Below are 20,234 nucleotides of genomic sequence, written 5' to 3'. Positions count from 1 at the left end.
TCTAAGTTTTCGTTTTATTTTTAACACTGATATACAAATTGGGACTCTCTATTCTGGAGAAAGCATCAAGTTCTCCTCAGCCCCACCCAGGCCAAGAATGTCAAAATCCTAAAGAGGGAGGACTTGAAAAAGAAGGGTTTCTCCCAATTCCTTATTAGTTAAAAGGCAGGGAAGAACTGAAAAGGTCGGAAAGGGAGAAGTAAAATATCGCGTAGAAAGCATTTTGTCTTTTTTCTTTGCCGAGACCTACAGCGGCCACAAGCCTGAGGCCGGGCTCGGGCGCGCAGGCCTTGCTGCCTGTCCCAGGGGAGAGCGACCCCGCCAAGGACACTGGCTGCCTAATGCTCTAAGACTCAAGTCTTCAAGTAAGAGGAAAGCCGAGTCTGAAGGGAGAGGCAGGAGGTAGGCCAGTTCAGGATCCAGCACAAAGAAACAACCCCCCGTTGTCAGTAGAGCCCATCCTCCACTCTTGCATGCAGCTGGTGCCTTACCAGGCAGGACCAGGAGGCTGGCACGTGCCAAGTGGTCCAGGGCACTCCTGGGAATCCTAGAACAGTCCCTCTCCTCTGGCTGGAGACAGATCATTCAACCTGTAACTACGACTCTGAATGGAATCAACCAGATGCTCCCAGGGTAACGTTGGCTTCTTCCTACACGGCACCACAGCAGGGGGGAGGGGCTGCTGCCCCGCTGCACCTATGCGCCCTCTCCCCAGCCCCACACAGCGTCTCCTCCTCCCCCCTACACTGTAAGGGCTGACGCTCAAGGTAGAGGAGCTAAGACTCTGGTATTTCCATATTAAGTCCTAAAATGCAGCCTGGGATACAGTGCTGCCTTAGAAAGGCACAAAATGTTTGGCTTTTTTTTTTTTTTCGGTGTGCTAAAAATTGTTCTGTTTTGAATAAAGGAAAAAGATATATAAGGTTAAAAATTCCAAGTCACCACAGCCAGAAAGCAAATGTAGGAGGTACCTCCTAGCTGCCATGCCTCTACCACGTTTCAGCAGGAGGTCAAGGCCAAGACACTGAGACGGGTGGGTCAGGAGGCATCCAGTCTCACGGGCGCTGGGCCTACAGGCTTACCCAGACAGCAGGGGGAAGCCAAGGAAGAGAAAACACGTGGTCTCCAGACTCCTAAGCAGTTCTCTGCCTCCTCAGTTTCAAGACAGCCGTGAGCAGGGCCACCCTCACCCACAACAGGGTCAGAGGTAGGTAGGGAGGAGGGAGCAGACACACATGGACGTAAGGGCACAAAGCGTGGGCAAGCAGTCTGGCCTGCGACCCCCGCCCCCCACCCCTGGAAGGAAAATTTGTGAGAGGCAATGCAGAGGTGCCTCCCATGTTCATTGTAGGAAGAAGTCAAGAACACGGAGCCAGGTGATCACAACTCTGCTGATCTGTTTGGCTGCCTAATCAGTAGGAGCGCGGAGGTTGGCTTTCAGCCTTTGCTCTGTACAAAAAGAGGGAGTGGTCCACCACCTTTTTCTCAAGCACTACCCCAGGGAAGGGAAGGGGCAGGGAGATGTCCAGACATCTGTTACTCTGGAGCAATCGGCAGGCGCTTCCGAAGGACCCATGTTCCCATCTGAGTGTGAATGCGCCTCCACCCGTCCCTATCTCCCCACCTCTTACTCTGGTGCTACTTAGCAGAACCAAAACACACCGGTACTCCCCTCGGGGGAACCAACCCAGATTTCCTAGGACACAGAGGCGCGTGGCGTTGCTGTCTCTCTGTTCCTTGATTCTGGAGCGGAGTCCAGGACATACCAAATGCAAAGGCTAACGAGCCTCCTTCATCAGTGTGTATCTTTGGATTACTAGGTTACTTCTGTGTATTCCAAACGACTCCAATAGCTTAAAAAAGTTACAAGTAATTATGAAAAGCCTTACTAACACGGGACAGGCCCTAGGATGAGGTAAGTAAGATCCAAACACTTAGGCAAGCAGAAGCAGTTCTGTAAAAATCCGAAACATAAAGGCTTTGATATGGCACTACAAAGAAAGCAAGTGGGCGGGGAAGACAAGGGTTTCCGGTCTAAAGAGCTCTCAGTCAGAACTCCCCTCTAAACTAGAATCTACATCGAGTTTATATCCTGGCAACTGTCCCAACTATCAGCTACTCTTGCTGGCTACAGGGAAGTAGTTCCTGAGGTACCTCAGAAGGCCTGCCTGAGAACACTGCCACAGAGCTCTCGGCACGCAGCAAAGACCAAGTGCAAGGGTGAAGGAGGAGGGCAGGGAGGGCCACAGGCCCACAGAATGAACATATGTTCAGCGCGAAAACCTGAAGAGAGCCCAGAAGTCCATGGGTGGCTACAGTGGGATCTGTGATCTGCTCTCCAAATAATACGAAAGAAGGCTAAAAACCTGAGATTAAATGAAGGCAAAGAAATGTCACCTAAGAACAGACTGGCTCCGGAACAGGAGAAACTGGTCCTGAAGAGGGAGGTAAGAAATCTTGGATGCCAAGACTGGTAAAGGGAATTAAAACAGGAAATAAAGCAACAAAGATGACAGAAACCCGAATTAAGCGAAACCTAAGAATCTCTTCAATGTCCCAGATATAGTCCCATGCCCTGCCTTTCCACTCTCCTGCCTGTCCCAGGGGAGAGCGACCCCGCCAAGGACACTGGCTGCCTAATGCTCTAAGACTCAAGTCTTCAAGTAAGAGGAAAGCCGAGGGGGGGGGGGAAGGCAGCGCACAACAGCAGTTTTGCTACTAAAATACTTGTAGGGTATCTATCCCATCTGAAGCCTCTTCTCTGAGAGCCCTCCCCCCACTCCCACCCGAGGGGGCCACTGCCATCCCCTGCGCCCAGGCTGACCCCTCAGGGGTAGAGGCCCGAGCAACGTGCTGGGCTGATCGTTTTCTTTCTTAAGGAGTAAGAGGCCCTGGGAATCTGTGCATGGCGATCCCGAGAGCCGGGAGGTCGTGTGGACCTGCGGACGGGGGTGTCTCATCGGGGGGGGGGGCGTACATGACAAGCAGGAGAAAGGACTAGGTGCAAATTCTGACAGCCCCAGCTCCGTGTAAGAACCCACTGTACTTCCTATACCGGGGTCTATAAAACACCCTGCATCCTTAGGATTCCCTCCTTTCTTTAGCCTGGATACCTGTTTCTTGCATCTGAAGGATTCCTAAACAGCAGAGTCAACGATACAAAACCGTGACCTCCTTTCAGCATATGCACCTTCCTCTGTGCACAAATGGCTTGATGTGTTTCTAAAGAAAGACTGTGACACAGGCTGAGGTCAAAGTGGTGCCAGGTCCACTTTGCGCTGACGTAGATTACTTCAGCTTGAATTTCTAAAGCCTGCACGTGTAGCAGAACAGTGATGTGTGCATCCTGATGCTAAGTTCTAGGGTCCTGGGCTCCCTACCCTGGGACAGAAAGGCTGGCATTTCGGAGAAGTGACTGAGTTCCATCTATTTTACTGCCTGGCTCTTGGGAGAGCACATACATCTGTTCAAGATCAGGAACCAACATTAGGTATCCACCTGTCTCCCACACCTTCAGCCCTTCTAGGACACAGGATTAGCTGCAAAGGTCGTTGAAGGGCTGGGAAACAAGTCTCAAGGAGAATGGGAGATGGTGACAGGTCCCAGGAGGGTGACAAGGAAACTTCACAACAAGGGGGACTAGGGACTCAAAGCAGGTCAGTAAAAAGATCAAGGAAGGCACTAGACTGGAGAGGGGACTGTGGGCAGATGCTTTGCTTAAATATTTAACTGCCCTACTGTGTGACTCTGAGCCAATATGCGCCTCAACCCACCACACAGATTCCATTGCAAGGCATCCAAGACGGCGGGTCCCCATGAGGCCGACACTGCGGAATCTCCCAGACATTATCAAGGCTCTAGGAAGACAACCGGGGTTCATGAAGGGGAGCCTTGAATCGCTCCTACCCAGGACAGCTCTACAAGGAAATACATGTCTGCGTGAAAGAGCTGTAAATACACACTGCACAGTCTCCTTGGGAAGGGCTATTTCAGGGCCAAATACAAGGGCAAGAGGGCCCAAGTACAACCCGCTGGCTTCGGGAAATCTGCACGTGGTGGCAGTGAAGGGCACGGCACTGGCACTACCGGCACATGGGAATCACTCACAGACATTTGCCGAAACGAACAAGCTAACTGGAACGCAGCCAGGCCAATGGTCTGAACGCCATTCCTCCCTGGGCAGTGGCCACCAGAGTCAGAAAGGCCAATGGCAGGAAGGGGAAGGTGCAGTTTAGGAAGAAGGTCTATAACCCTGACTGTCATGACATGAGGTAGGAGAATATTCTGCATCAACACCTGTGCCAACCACCCCAAACAGGTGTCGATCTTATTAATGGTGCCTTAAAGGGAATATAGAGCTTGGTCCCTACTCTGCTAGCAAATGTACAAAAACTCATTTGTACGTTGGCTGTGTGGACCATGGGTTATATTTTACTTTTCTACAGAGAAAATAAAATACTTTAAGTATGAAGAATAGCAACTCCCCACCAAAAATGTTCATCCACAGAAGAGCTAACTGATGCTGGGCCCTGGGGCGGTGTGGGTAAGAGAACAGAAGGGCAGAGTGTGTTGTACAGGGGGGCTGTGGGGGGACAGAGGGCCGGGGGAGGAGGATGGCCATCCACAGGTACAGATCACTATTTACAACAACGTTAACAGGGAAACGCTGAGACGAGAAACTGCCCAATCTCTTCATTTCTTCAAGGGAGGTATATCATAGAGCCCACAGGTTTTTCCACTCAAGAACCCTGTACTTGAGCGGAAGGAGGCCGGCAGGGGCAGCAGACGACGAGGCAGGCTGTGCGGAACGAGCCGGAAAGACAGAGGGAAAGCAGGAGACCGCACTGAAGAGAAGAGCCTAATGCACCTGACAAAACCTCAAAGTGGCTTTTTTACCTTATCCACCACCTGGGAAGGGACCAGAGAAGGAACCACTTGTAATTCGAAGGGAGAAAGGAGAGGGATCTGGCCAAACTGACAAAACTCAGAGCCCACTTCTGAAAGGAAAATTTTACATTCCGAGCACAGCCCAGGAATTAGAAACTGCCACACAACTGGAAGATGAAGAAGGGTTATTTGTTCCTCAGTCCAAGGAAAATCTAAGAAATTATAAAGTTCTGGAAGTCCCCTCAAGACAAATGCCCACGTGGAAACTGTCCTGAGGCAACGCTGGCGGCCTCAGGCATGGCCGAGGTTTGTCCTCAGAGCACCCAAGGGAAGCAAACCTCCCAGAATGGTCTAACGCCTGGGCAGCCCACAGACCCCACAGCAGACACGCCAACCAGCAAGCCGGTCACCAATGCATTATGTCCGACCCTGGGATCTGACACAGCAGGGTCTCAGGGCTGATCCCAGGAGCCACGGGGGCACTCAACTGGGAAAAAAGGGATGAACCTGCCTTTGGCCTATATGAGTAAAGACAGAGTCTCCAAGGAAGATCTGGGATACACCAAACAGGCAAGAGATATGCAGAACCAGGGCTCTGTTCTCTTGACCCGTCTTCAGACTACGGACCATGTCTGCAGACAAGGAAAACTTCCAGTGTGGACAGGCACGGAAAATGCTGCCATTTTTCCCAGTTCTTTGTCTGGCTCTTCAGCATCTAAACAAAATGTAAACTAAGTGTTAACCACAAATGAAACACTCTCCTTACTGGCTCGCAGAAGGAGATCCTAGGTCACTGCTTCCCAATCGCCACCACTAGCCCAGCTCCCAGCAGTGCCCGGACCTGACGGCGGGCCGTGCTGCTCTCCACCACGTTGAGCAGACACTGGGGAGCCATGGCCAATCAACAAGAGGTCCAGTACCATCTACCCTGGGAATGTAAATGGCTCTGAGGCAAGAGCTTAAAGCCAAAAGGTCTAGGAACAGCTGAAAGCCAAGAGTAAGAGTCAGAAAACGTTTTAGTTCCACAGACGAAAAGATGGTTAAGAAAACGGACCTCAAGAGATTCATTTCTGTCTGGATCTAAAGCCAAAAGCATGATTTGGATTTTGAGGAGGGTAGATGTATCAAAGAGTGGCTTGCTTCTGACACGCCGCGGGAGGGTACGGCCTGCCAGGGAGGTGGGCACAGACTGGCCAGAACACTGACTGACTGGGGCTCATTCCGCAGTACCTACGGGAACCGACTCACGGCTGCCCCACGCTGGACTCCGAATTTTCCACACAAACCTGCACCCATGCCAGCTGCTGGGCTTTTCACCTCCTGTCCCTGACCCCTGCGAAGTCGTGTATCACACTTCAGGATGTGTGATTACCGTGGAGAACGCAGTCCGTGAAGAGCAGAGAGGACTAGCGTGAAGAGGGGAAGGGAGGAGACGCTCCATTCCCAGGGCCACGGGCCCAAGAGAAAACCATGTCGGCGGCGGCACCCAGGGGAGGCCTGGCGCTCATTACCAGCAAAATGCTGTGCTACCATGGGTGCTATCCCCTCCCCTTCGAGGGCAAGGACTAAAGTGTCTTCGGAAAGTATAACCTGGCTCATGTTCCGAGGGAGACGCCCACACAAGCTGGAATTAATTCACTGGGAAGAAAAACCAAACAGATAAATCCTATTTTGTACATCTTCTGCCTAACAAGGTAAACAGCATACGAATGAAGCTTCCTCAAAGTTTTGTGGTATCTGGGCCAGAAAGCCAGGCTGGAAACAAGCGTTCTTCCCTTCCCAGTAAGTGGAAACACCCATGACCTACATGAGAATACACACCTGGCAGGAAGGCAACGGACTCCCGCAGACGGTCTTCTGGGGAGGGCATGGAATGTATCTGAAGGCCTCTAGCTCAAATCAGTCATTGTTTAATTAGGGTAGTTAATACATCTTACTGTAGCAGATTCAATGTTCCTAGAGAGACAGTGCTTCCGAGTGACCAGTGTTACACCTGCGAGGACCTCACATGACTGTAATGATACAGCAACAGTACTGTTTCTTGCCCCACCGACCTACCAACCAACACCATCACACGTAGTCAAGAACATCCTCTAAGCCACCTGGCTTCCGTGAGGCTGGTCAGAGCAAGCCCAGTGCCAATGACAGACACCGAGGAGGAGGCAAGGAGGCAGGAGGCAGGGGAAAGGACAGAGGGAGGGGGTTCTAAAAACACAAGACTCGAGCTATGTGATGGTAATCCAAGCCGCAGGGAGTGCTGGAGTTGCACGACACGCCGGGGTTGGGTCTCACAGCACAGCAGATGGAAGTCTTTAGACGATTCCTTCCTACACCTCTTGTGCTAATTCCCTGCCCAGGATTAACACACACAGCAGGTTCATCTTATAATCACAGGGCACACGCCACCACAGACAGACAGACACACACACAACCACATCCTTAACCCAGGGAATTCTGAAGTCCCCCAGGAGGATTTACAGCACAGTACTTCTCCCACCGCTTTCTGGACTGTTCCCCCGGTAGGCTAACCATTTAATAAAAATCCACACTCGCAGTGGGGACTGAAGGACACCTTCAAATCCACTCTCAAAACAGATAATAAAACACACTGCTGCTCCACGTTCATTCCACTGCCTTGAAATCTTGGAACCACAGACGTGGAATCCCACAGAAAGGGCAAGACTTCACTGTGAAGTCTCCAAAGGAGCCTCTGCCCTCTGAGGGGCCCCCCGGGGAGGAGCGCCGGCTCACTGGTCCTCTGACGCCGCAGCGGGGCGGGCTGTGCTAGGTGGCGAGGTGGGCGGGAGATGAGATAGAAACAAACTCCCGGAGGATGTTCTTGGCCATTTCGACGTTGTTGTGGGCAATGACCAGGGCTTTCTGGATGTCCTGGTAAGAGTACCCCTGGCTCAGGAGGCTCTCGATCTCACTGGAGAGCTGTGGCGAGGTGGCCGCGGCAGCGCCGCCCTGCTGACAGCCGCCTGCTTTCCGTTCTGAGTTGATTCGCCGAGGGAACGGTTTAGGAGGCCTTTCAGGAACTTGGGAACCCTCAGTGAAGTCTAGAAGAAATCAAACAGAAAAGAGTTGCAGATCTGGGGGCAACCCTCCTTCAACAGCAGCAAGAACAACAGTGTGCCAGGATCAGGCTGACCTACTGTAACGGGGCCCCTGGGGCTCTCAAAGGGCCGGGGTCTACAGGTTCCAGGGTTTCAGCAGCTAGCCGCCTCCTCCTCCTGGCAGGAGCAGCCTTCTAAATAGACCACGCACCTGCTGCACAAACAGGAACACTGCTGTCCCCAGCATAGACACCTGCGTCCATGTCCTGCTTTACACACGTGGCAACAAGGGTTCACGCACAGCAGTGCCTGGATGATTTAAAAAGTTTCAGACGGGGCCAGAGAAGACACTAAACTTCTCTTTTGACAGAGGAGGAAAACAGAAGTAAGCCTGAGTGGCCGTGGAGCCGCAGGAAGCGAAGCTGGGTGGGTGGGGCCACTGCCTGTTTGGGCAACTGGATGCCGTCCAGCTTTCACCAGCTGTCCTGTGCGCCGGCCTCAGTTTCCAAAGGGAAGGCCACCCCGGCTGCTGCGCTCCTAGGCAGCCACAGGTGCAAGGGCAGCCCTGGATGGTCAAGGCCACTCGGTGTGCCTTCCAGAGCCAGCACGCCGTCCTGGCAATGCAACAGGGCCCAGAAGTCAGGAATGCGTGCTCTGAACCACCAGGCGTCGTTACCAGCGTCCTACCACACACTCAGAAGCACCGGAAGTCCCACCTACCACCAGCCAGGAGGAGCCAGGGTTTAAGCAACAACCTCTTTTCTAAGTCTGGCAGAACCCCAAAGAATGAGACTCCGGGTTAACTTCCTAACTGGGACCTAGGGCCAGCTTTTCCTCCCGTGTAGACTGAAAGAGACTACCATCTGGTGACAAAGGCGCTGTCGCCAGGCCATCACCTCTGCTGCAGCGTAAACCAGGAGCCATCCAGCAACTCGGCACAAACCCAAGCCGGCCTGGAGACTCACGTGTGGTGGCATCGCCTTCCAGAGACAACCAGCCGAACGAGGAGCTGGCGTTAGAGATGTCGGAGAGGGTCCGGCGAGCCAGCACGGCCGGCACCGGCGGCTTAGGGACGTCATAGCCATCCTCCTCATTTTCTGATCCCTCGGGGCCGGCGCCTGCCTGGCCCGTGGCCAGAGTCCCTTCACCTAGAGGCAAGTGGGTGCTGTTACCACCTTCTCACACACCCCATCTGCTGACACCCATTCGTTCCCGCACGTATAGCACCAAAGTTAACCGACCGTCTACCCCGGGCCGAGCACCACGCAAGGCCCTGTGGGTGGAGACAGAAGAACAGAGAAAAACGCAGTCTGCACCAGTCCCGCAGCTCTGCTTTCCTGAACGGGGTGAAAGCTGCCCCCGCCAACGGTGACGGCTGCTGACGCCAAAGGCTCAGCGCCATTTTACAGCATCCAGTCAACATCTCTATCGGCATTTCACCTTGGAGGATCAGCCAAAGGGCCTGTGTGTGCTGCCTTCTTGAACTTTCCACTTGGGAAGCTAGTTGATATGGGAATGGAGTATTCACCACCCACACACAAAAGAATTTCATCAATGCTAAAAAGCCAAGGAAACAAAAGGGAGCTGCGAGCACTGCGGGCCCAGGCCCTATAACCCAAGTGTCTCTAGGCCCTGGACGGATGAAAAGGCACAAAGGGAACTTGCTGTGGGAACGGGAAATAAGAGAGGAGAGGGTTTTGCCGCCCATGGATCAAAGATATTTTGCAAAGGAAATTATTTAAAAGAAGTTTCTGCTAAGATCAAGCTGTGTCATTCCTATGACACAGCAACGGTTTTCCAAGTGGCAGCACGGCTACTCACCGAAGGGGATGCTCTCCGTGGCAGATGGTGTCGCCTGGGACTGAATATTGTACATCGCTTCGTATGTACAGCTATCGATCGGCTGGTCACAATCACACACTCTGAACCAGAAGAAAAGGAGTGTATGATCTTCAGAAACAGAACTCTGTTACCTGCAAACTGATTAAGACTCATCTATTCTTCACTATTCCAGACCCAGAGGCTATCAAGAGGACACAATGCTCCTTTGCCAGATCACTAACAAATGTCCAAAGGTTAACTCTTCTAATAGATGTGTGTTTTCAAAATGACTGTGACAATGAGGAAGCGTAACTGGAATTGCTTATAGCTGCAAGAGGCCAAACATCAGGGGCTCTATACATCTTTCTGCTTTAATTCTGGCTGGATGACATTGCACACGCAGCAGCCAGGCAGGTACGTGGCGTCACCCCAATTCCCAGATGGGACTGTCCTGAACCTACCGTGGACTCTGGGTTGCCTCCAAAGGCCATTTCCCATCTGGCTTCGGCAGCCCTAGAGGTCTGGAGGAGGGGGTCATATACTCTGTGTCCTCCTCACTTTCACACTGCTCCCCAGGGGGCAGCTTTGGCACAGGAAGAGGCCTGGAAGAGGAAGAATAAAAGAGAAAGAAAATGAAAACAACTAAGCTGCAAAACGTTCAAGTATGAAATGAGTGCCTTCAACCCAGGGCACGACTCAAATCTGACAGAGCAGAATGGATGCCACCTAGGGAACTGTTACTTCTCCCAGCCAAGAAAGGGCAACTGATAGGTTTCTGCTCTCAGGTGACCACAGATGCAGATACATTGTCTGAGATGGGTTACACAGGCGCAGTACTTGATACTCGTTAGTCTCAGTCCCCAAATAAGTCAGGAGTCCCCGTCCCAGGGCTGGAGCACCAGGTTCTCTCTTGCCAGCCTAAAGGAGCAACGGTGGCTCTCGGACAATATGCTGCCAAATCCCTGTTCTAGAATCTACCTACAGTTTCAAAGAGTAGACAGCTTGTCAAAAGCTTTCTGATATGTTATCTCATAGTATAAACACCTTTTCTCCTCGTTTGATATAAGAAACATCTGCAATAAAGAGATCAGGTCCTTGGTAGCTTAGCATCAAATCTGAGACCAGGCCTCCCATCTTGACACCTGTGTCAGGGATCTTGCAGTTACTCCCAAAGCTCTCACCCAGAAACTCTGGAACCAAAACTTCTCCTGCTACCCACCCGCTGAAACCAAAGACAAAAATAACAAGAAAACAAAACAAATGCATACACGTTCACCCAATGCTCCTGGGAATGTGAGCTAAAGCCAGTATCTCTTCCCTCCCGGGTTATACCGTTTCTGTACGTCCTGAACACTGTAACTAGAAGGAACACCTACTGGATTTGCCTGTGTTTACTCAATGTTTATTTTTCCCAGTTACAAAAGCAACAGCTGAATGTAAGACCCTTAAATGCTACAGAAACCTAACACAGACAGTCCCTATAATCTAACTTGAAATTTTTTTTCATGTCTACATGTTACTTTATTTGTGCACTGCGAGCTGTAGTTTTGAGGTGGAAGTATATTAGTATCTACAATTTGCTCTGAAATGTGTCCAAAAAGATAGACCGATGGATGGATAGAAGTACAGATAGAGGGGCGCCTGGCTGGCTCAGTCATGGAGCATGCAACTCTTGATCTCAGGGTTGTAGGTTCAAGCCCCATATTGGGTGTAGAGATTTCTTTTTTTTTTTTTTTTTAAAGATTTTGTTTATTTATTTGACAGAGAGAGACACACAGAGAGAGGGAACACAAGCAGGGGGAGTGGGAGAGGGAGAAGCAGGCTCCCCGCCGGGCAGGGAGCCCAATGTGGGGCTCGATCCCCAGACCCCGGGATCATGACCTGAGCCAAAGGCAGACGCTTAATGACGACTGACCACCCAGGTGCCCCCAGTGTAGAGATTATTAAAAAAAAAAAGAAAAAAAAAGTATAGCTAGAAATGTGTGATAAAACAAGGATAAGAAATGCTAATAGTAGAAGCCAGGTGGGGAGTATATGGATGTTCACTGTAAAAAAAATCTGTCACCCTGACTCTATGCTTGAATCTTTTCATAATAAATTATTCGTGGGAAATACCTATAAAGATTAAGAAAAAATACCAAGTATTGGCGAAAACATAGGGAAATGGGTATTTTCTTATATAGTTTTAGAAATAAGAAATTAGTACAACTTTTCCAGAGTGTAATTCACCAAAAATATTTAACCAAACATGCATACCCTTGCACTCAGAAATTCCATTTCTAAGAATTTTCCCTAAGGAAATAATCAAGAAAATTCACTATATAGTATTATTTATGATACTGAAAAAATAGGTCACAACCTGTCAAGTAATAATGTACTGAATAAAGGAATTTAAAAAAAAAATTTGAGAGAAGGGGGGAGGGAGAGAGAGAGAGAGAGAGAGAGAGAGAGAGAGAGAGAGAGAGAACACGTGCACATGGGGGCGGGGGGGCAGAGTTTGAGGGAAAGAGGGAGAAAGAGAAGAATCCTCAAGCAGACTCTGTGCTGAGCTTGGAGCCTGATGTGGGGTTGATCTCATGACCTGAGCCGAAACCAAGAGTCGGACACCTGACCAAGTGCACCACCCAGGCGCCCCAATAGTTGGAAATTTCAATATCTCACCCACAATAATGGACAGAACCAGACAGAAGTAAGGAAACAGTACTTAACATGATAAACCAATTAGACCTAATAAACATAAACAGAACACTCCACTCAACAGCATACATACACATTCTTCTCAAGTGCAGAGGGAGATAGACAATATGGGAGGCCACAAATTAAGTCTTAACAGATTTTAAAAGATATACAAGGTATCTTCTCTGACCACAATGGCATGAAATTCGAAACCGATAACAAAAGTAAAACTGAAAATTCCACAAAATTGTGAAAATCAAACAATACATTTTTAAACAACCAATGGATCAAAGTAGAAACTACAAAGGAAATTAGAAAACACTTAGAGGTGAATGAAACAAAAAACATGACGTACCAAAACTTAAAGCAGCGCTAAGAGCATTTAAAGCTTTGATGGTTACATTAAAAATCAAAAAAGATCTCCTAACTTTACAACTTAAGGAACTAGAAAAAGAACCAACTAAACCCAAGGCTAGTGGAAGGAAGGAAGCAATGAAGACTAGGGCAGAAGTAAATAAAATACAGAGAAAAAAACCCCACAACAGCAACAGAGAAAATCAATGAAACCAAAAGTTAGTTCTTCAGAAAGATCAACAAAACTGACAAACTGGGCGCCTGGGTGGCTCAGATGGTTAAGCGTCTGCCTTCGGCTCAGGTCATGATCCCAGGGTCCTGGGATCGAGTCCCGCATCGGGCTCCCTGCTCAGCGGGGAGCCTGCTTCTCCCTCTGCCTCTGCCTCTCTCTCTCATGAATAAATAAATAAAATCTTTAAAAAAAAACAAAAACAAAAACAAAACTGACAAACTTTTATCTAGATGGATTAAGAAAAAAGAGAGAAGACTCCAACTACTAAAACTCAGAAATTAAAGAGGAGACATTACTACCAATTCTACGGAAATAAAAAGGCTTTTAAGGAGTACTATGAACAGTTACATGTCAAAACACTGTATAATTTAGATGGACAAATTCCTAGAAACACAATACTTACCGAGACTAAATCACAAAAAATTGAATATCTGGAAAAGACTTACAGGAGATGGATTCAGTAATCAAAAATCTGCCAACAATGAAAAGCCCTGTACCTGACAGCTTCACTGGTGAATGCTACCATTTAATAAAAAATGAATACCAGCTCTTTTTTTGGAAAGATTTTAATTATTTACTTGAGAGAGAGAAAGCGCGCACGCACGTGTGGAGGGAGGTGGGAGGAGGGAAAGGGAGAAGCAGGCTCCTCGCTGAACGGGGATCATGATCTGACCTGAAGGCAGACGCTTAACTCACTGAACCACCCAGGCGCCCCACGAATACCAATTCTTTTCAAACTGCTCCAAAAACCGGAAGAGGGAACACGTCCTAACTCATTCTTTGAGGATGGCACAATCATGACACAAAGCCAGACAAGGACACTGCAAGAAAACAACAGACCAATATCCCTTATGAATACTGATACAAAAGTCCACAACAAAATCCCAGCAAAAAGAATTCAGCAGCATAAAAGAAGGATTATACATCATTATCATCATTTATCAGTGGGATTTATACCTGGAATGCAAGGACGGCTCAACATATGACAACTGATTAATATAACCACATCAAAAGGGAAAAAACCCAATCATCTCAAGCATTTGACAAAATTTAACACCCTTTTATGACAAAAACACTCAACTAAAATAGGAATAAAAGTACCTAAACATAACAAAAGCCATATATGAAATGCCCACAACAAGCATCATATTCAACGGTGAAAGAATGAAAGCTTTTCCTGAAGGATCAGGAACAAGGCAAGGATGTCCACTTTTACCACTCCTACTCAAGACAGTACTGGAATTTTTCTTTTTTTAAGATTTTATTTATTTATTTGTCAGAGAGAGAGAGCACAAGCAAGGGGAGCGGCAGGCAGAGGGAGAAACAGGCTTCCCGCTGAGCAAGGAGCCTGACACAGGACTAGATCCCAGAACCCTGGGATCATGATCTGAGCTAAAGGCAGATGCTTAACCGACTGAGCCACCCAGGTGTCCCAGTACTGGAATTTCTAACCAGCTCAATTAGGCAAGAAGATGAAATAAAAGGCATCCATATCAGAAAAGAAGAAAAATTATCTCCCTGTTTGCAGATGGTATGATCTCAAATGTAAAAAAGCCTAAAGATGCCACAAAAAGGGCATGGGAAACAGTATGATGGTGTCTCAAAAAATTAAAAATAGAATTACCATATGATCCAGGAATACTACTTCTGTGCATACGTTCAAAAGAATTGCAAGTAGGGCCCCGAAGACGATCTGTTCACCCCTGTTCACAGCAGCATCACTGCAATCGCTAAAATGTGGAAGTAATCCAAGTGTCCGTCCACCGATGAGCAGATAAGCAAAACATGGTACAGCAGTCACCCTTTATCTGTAATTTTATTTTCTGTGGTTTTACTTACCCATAGTCAATTGCGGTCTGGAAGCAAGATGATTCTCCTTCTGATGTATTATCAGAAGGTCAATAGTAGCCTAACACTATGTCCCAACACCTACGTCACTCCGCTCACTCCACCTTATCACATAGGCTTATCTCACATGAGCACAAGAAGGGTGAGTACAGTGTAGTATTCTGAGAAAGACCACATTCATACAACTTTTATTATAGTAAATTGTTGTAACTGCTCTATTTTATTAGTTATTGCTGTTAATTTTTCTTTTCTTTTTTTTTTAAGATTTTATTTTTTTATTTGACACAGAGAGAGAGAGAGATCCCAAGTAGGCAGAGTGGCAGGCAGAAGGATAGGGAGAAGCAAGCAGGCTTCCCGCCGAGCAGAGAGCCTGATGCGGGGCTCGATACCAGGACCCGGGGATCATGACCTGAGCTGAAGGCAGCCGCCCAACCGACTGAGGCACCCAGGTGCCCCTATAAGAATGATTAAGATTTTTTTTTTTTTTTTTTTTTTTTTAACAAAAGTCAACAAAACTAAAACTGCTTCTTTGGGAAGATTAATAAAATCATGAAGCCCAGCAAGGCTGATCTATGTACATGCACACAGAGAAAATAAAAAGAATGAGACCAAAACAGAAACTCTAATTTTGAACTATACAAACACAGATCAGTTTTTACTTTCTTCTTCGTACTACTCTGGGTTTTCTACGTTCTGTGAGTAAGCTGCTAATGGGCAGGAGCACGTCCGCTCCACAAGACACAGCCTTAGCACTTACCTGGCAGCCAGAGAATAAATGGCATTGGCAGATGCAGAAGGTTTGATCTTGGGGTGCTCACACTCTGCACCTGCTAATGAGCTGTTATTCACATTCTGGAAAGAAAATCAGTGAGAAAGAACCTTCTTAACACAATTCAGTGACTCCTCTTACTTCTCCAACCTAGTCAAAATAACAAGAACAGTAACACAGACCCCGACCCCACTCTCAATGCCGCGCTTAGGGGTTATTATGTCTGACCTAAAGCTGAGCTGCTTTCAGGCTCTGAAGAAAGTTTAAATGTCAGGGTGAGGAGGACAGAGATCTAAAAAGAGCCAAGGAAATGGGGGTTTTTGTTCTGATTCTAGAAGATATAAGGAAATTGGCTGTCTCTGCAAATACCCTTTCTAGCTCTAAAAATCTATACCTCTTTCTACGGTGAGGTCACCAGAAAGCCTGACCTAATTCATTCTCACGAATTAGATGGCCTATCACTCGATGCCACTTGTAAGTGACCATCCCCCTTCTCTTGCCACCAAGAAGTACCCAGTTCACGTAAGGGCCCCACCATATCCTCAACTTCATGGCTCACAGGTTATTCTCCCCTGCCTTTTTTTTAATTTGTCTGAAGGGGACTGGCAGCATTACTATGTAGTTACACTGCTAATTAACCTTCAACTATTTGTGTAGCACCTAAGAAATTACACTGCTCACATACACAAGAGAAAGCAGGTCAATGAAATGCGCACTAGAGCATTCTCCCTCTTGCTTACTTAGCGCTATGCTCTCCCCAACTCACCTGCCTTCCCTTCATCCTGGAAGGGTCTCCCTCAGAATCAGCACGGCTCGCTCTCACCAACGCTCCAGATCTTTGCTCAGAGTTGTACCCCATCCCTCCATGTACCCCCACCCCAACTTTCCTGATACCCCCTTTTTTTTTCGCTATTTTTCTCCATAGCTCTCATCAGCATCCAAAGCCCTTTGTTTTATTAACTTACCATGTTTGTCTTTACTCCACTAGAATGTAAACTTTGTGAAGGTAGGATTTTTTGTGGAGCACATACACAAATGAACCAACAAAAGAACAAATAACCCCCCCCACCCCCGGTCTGGACCCCTTCTCTCATGCTTATATACAGTGAACCGCTAACCTTTTTTCAAGCTAGTCTCTTAGCAATACATTTATTAGTAGATAATCTACTACTAGATTTATCTCTGTAAATCATTTTGCTCATGTCATTTTGCTCACGTCACTCCACTAATTTAATACCTTCAAATGCTCACTTCCTACCAAATAAATTCAAATTCCTTTGGCCTTGATGGGATTTTCAAAATCCTCTAATCTAGTATTAATGCCCCTTTCTAGACCTTTTCCCTCCTCTGACATACAAAACTTCTGCTCCACTCAAATTAAACTACTTCTAGTTCCATAATATATATGAATCCAGCCATATATACATATATACACAGGTACACACACATACCTATTGTGGTATTTACAAACATGCTTTATCTGCTCTGGTAATATACTTCTTGAGGGTATATATACGTCTGAGGGTAGGGATGTTTCACCGTCTCCGAATCCTGCACAAAACCTATCACAAAACTCTGACCCATTAAATGTCATCCAAAAATATTTGTTAATAGGCTAAAAAATGTCAAAGACAGGACTCACCACGGAGGTATCCACACTGAATGTGCTTCCAAGCCTGGACACATCTGTTCTGGGTTCCATTTGTGAGGGCAATGAAAATGGAAGTGAGTGCCTATTGGTTAATTCTCTACCTGTCCAGGGGTCACTAGAGTTTGGGGCAACCACAGGTACTTTGGGGATTGGCCGAGGCAGCCATGATTCCCCAAGGCGGCTAGAGGGAACAGGGGGCAGTTTGTCCCTGGATGGACAGTCGCCCGGTGTACAAGGCAAGGGACGTCTCTGTGGCCGGGTTTCTGCTCCAACAGAATATGGCCGGTCTGGAGGGGGTGGTGGTGGAAGATCTCGAAGTGTGGGAGGTATTGGTAATGGTTTGTCCTTATGAAGGGAGCCAGAAGCTACCTGTGGAAGCACGAGGAAAGCAAATCAATCAAAACTCACTGATCTAAAACACCCCCACTATAATCCACAACAAAGAATGAGAAAACTGTAGAAATGGATAACATCTTACCTTAGAAGCAGTTCCAAGACCAGAAGCACTTGAAGGAAGAGATACCCGCTGTTGCAGAAGGTCAAGTCGTGGCGGCACTGGGGGAAGGGAAGCTTGTGGGGCCATGGAAAACGGAGAAGGAGGCCGTTCCACCTGACACAAATAAAATTTCCTAACAGGTTATTCTTGTATGAGGGAGTGGCATCTTTCAACTCCTCCTAAAGCTGTAGACAGCAAGTACTATACGAACACTGACTGTAACTACCAATGGGTCAGGCTTCCTGAATTATTTCTGTGTCACCATAAGAGGGCACTCTCAATCACAGAAATACTACTACTAGCAGATGCAAGCTACAGGCAAGCATCTAGAAATGGCTGTGCTACAAAAAGCTTCCTAGCTTACAACTGAAAACAAATATTATAATTTTCCACCTCCTCATCTTCAGAGAAAGAAAAAAAATCTTTTCAAAATTAAAAATAGGAACCCATATAAAAAGGAAGGAGCAGACATTAACCTCTCAACAAATCACGTGGGAAAATGACATTTAAGGCACAGAACAACGAAAGAGATCAAAGATGAGAAATTCTCCACGGCTTATTATGATAGAAAAAAGAAAAAAATAATGTTAAGAGGAAAAGAATCAACAGTATCACTAAAAAGCATCTCGAGTCCTTCTGAAGAAATGTTCTTTCAATTCAGTAATTTAAGGGGATTAAAATTTTCCATCAATTTGTGTTCTTAAAAAGAGGTGCCAAATTAGACAAAGCAATACATGTATAACCTCTCCCATTTCCAAGCCTGTAGCAGGGTGATGAATGCTGATAAGCTTGTCCAGGCAAGCGATCAAGAGATATGCATAATTCATATAAAATGCTACTTGGCATTTGCATTTTCTCCCAGGGAGCAATACAGATGGAATATAGGCAAATACGTATTATGAGCACTTATGTAAGACGACAGAAAGATAACCATTCACATACTCAGTCCGATCATTAATGCTGGGTGGTAAATGAAGGCAAAGAAAGCCCTCATCAAAGCTACCTGCTTTTACTCATGCTTAAGAAAAAGAGCTCCATGTCCCTGGTGCGTGAGTGATGCAGCATGAGCAGCTAGCACACCTCAAGGGTTAAGCGTGTGAGAAGCTATTGGGCTGTCACTTCATCAATTTCTAGCCAGTCACTATATCCTGCTGATTCTTTCATGAAAGGGTCTCGTATCTTTATCGGCCTTTCCATTCTGCTTACCATCTCAGATCTGATCTATTAAAACCACCTTCTTGCAATTCTCGGTTTCTTATCTCGCCAAATCCGTTTGCTCACCATTACCAGCGTAGCCATCCTTAGAATATGAAATAGCTCAAAAACCATCCACCAGTAACTCCCACTTTCCCACCAATCTCGACTCTAGAATTCCTACCTCCTTGCCTTTGTTCAGGTTGTTTCCCAATTGGAAAAGCCCTCTCTGCCTTTTTTTTCTTAAGATTTTTTTTTTTTAAGATTTTATTTATTTGTCAGAGACAGAACACAAGCAGGGGGAGCAGTAGGCAGAGGGAGAAGCAGGCTCCCCGCCGAGCAGGGAGCCCGATGTGGGACTCAATCCCAGGACCCTGGGATCATGACCTGAGCTGAAGGCAGCTGCTTAACCGACTGAGCCACCCAGGTGTCCCTTAAGATTTTATTTTTTAAGTGATCTCTACACCCAACCCAACATGGGGCTCAAACTCACAACCTCGAGGTAAGAGTTGCACGTTCCACCAACTGAGCCAGCCAGGTGCCCCTCTTTGCCTATTTCAACCCCTCTCACCATCCATCGTTCATTCCCCTTCCTGAAGTGCAGAGGGTGGAGCTAAGCACACTCTTCAGGGCTCAACATAACCGATCCTTGCACTGTTCTTTTACTACAACATATAATAAAGTTCCAGAAAAGGAGAAAAGACACAAGTGGACAGGAAATGATCAGAGAAATAACACAGGAATGGTTCTATGACCTAAGGGACATAAATACCCATATAGAAAGGGTTCACTGCATAGCCAGCCCCATGAAGGAAAAAAAATCCATGACAAACAAACAAACCAAAAAGCGCCGAAACAAGGATAAGGAGAATAACCTAAAAGCTTCTTGGGATAGAGGGAAGGGGGGCACCAAATAGCAAAAATACACTAGAACCTAGAAGCAAAGTGAAGCCATAACAATTTATAGAGTTTTTTTCAACCTAGCACTGTGTAACTAGTCAGTCTGAAGGCTGAACAAAAACATTTAAGATATCAAACATCTCAAAAATTTTACCTCTCACCTTTTTGAAGACACACTTCACCCAAACAAGGAAGTAAAGCAAGAAAGAGGAAAACGTGGGAGCCATGTTTCCCATGTCACCGTCATATGTTAGATAGTATCTACTGTATTTAGAGAATTTACTTCATAGAAAATTATACCGAGAGGATGTCAGACAGCTTGGTAAGACCTGATAGTGATAGGTACAAAC

General features: G+C 47.2%; 1 protein-coding gene, 1 long non-coding RNA gene and 1 other non-coding gene across 5 annotated transcripts in view; all 3 read right to left on the bottom strand.

Annotated features, from left to right (window-relative positions):
- Positions 1–4,469: 4,469 nt before the first annotated feature.
- CBL (Cbl proto-oncogene) overlaps positions 4,470–20,234 on the bottom strand; it is a 76,821-nt gene continuing 61,056 nt past the window's right edge. For 2 of the 3 annotated variants that reach the window (XM_025893838.2, XM_073903845.1), the window contains 7 exons: positions 17,773–17,904; positions 17,286–17,663; positions 15,632–15,726; positions 10,226–10,366; positions 9,765–9,865; positions 8,909–9,091; positions 4,470–7,946 (listed from right to left, as the gene is read on the bottom strand). In XM_025893838.2, the coding sequence (XP_025749623.1) occupies positions 7,672–7,946; positions 8,909–9,091; positions 9,765–9,865; positions 10,226–10,366; positions 15,632–15,726; positions 17,286–17,663; positions 17,773–17,904 (1,305 nt within the window). In that variant the 3' untranslated portion in view covers positions 4,470–7,671. The remainder of the gene's footprint in view (positions 7,947–8,908; positions 9,092–9,764; positions 9,866–10,225; positions 10,367–15,631; positions 15,727–17,285; positions 17,664–17,772; positions 17,905–20,234) is intronic. The other variant, XM_073903844.1, reaches the window with a different exon arrangement.
- Positions 11,945–15,625, bottom strand: LOC141374542 (uncharacterized). Its single transcript, XR_012381524.1, has 2 exons — positions 13,247–15,625; positions 11,945–13,047 (listed from the first exon to the last, which is right to left on the bottom strand). It is a non-coding gene; the product is annotated as an uncharacterized lncRNA (long non-coding RNA).
- Positions 16,230–16,359, bottom strand: LOC112840672 (small nucleolar RNA SNORA19). The gene has a single exon (XR_003212562.1). It is a non-coding gene; the product is annotated as a small nucleolar RNA SNORA19 (small nucleolar RNA).

This window comes from Callorhinus ursinus, unplaced genomic scaffold (assembly GCF_003265705.2).
Source record: "Callorhinus ursinus isolate GAN/ISIS: 27379988/994484 unplaced genomic scaffold, GSC_fseal_2.0 scaffold19, whole genome shotgun sequence".
NCBI lineage: Eukaryota > Metazoa > Chordata > Mammalia > Carnivora > Otariidae > Callorhinus > Callorhinus ursinus.
This window is presented reverse-complemented; position numbering and strand designations above follow the sequence as displayed.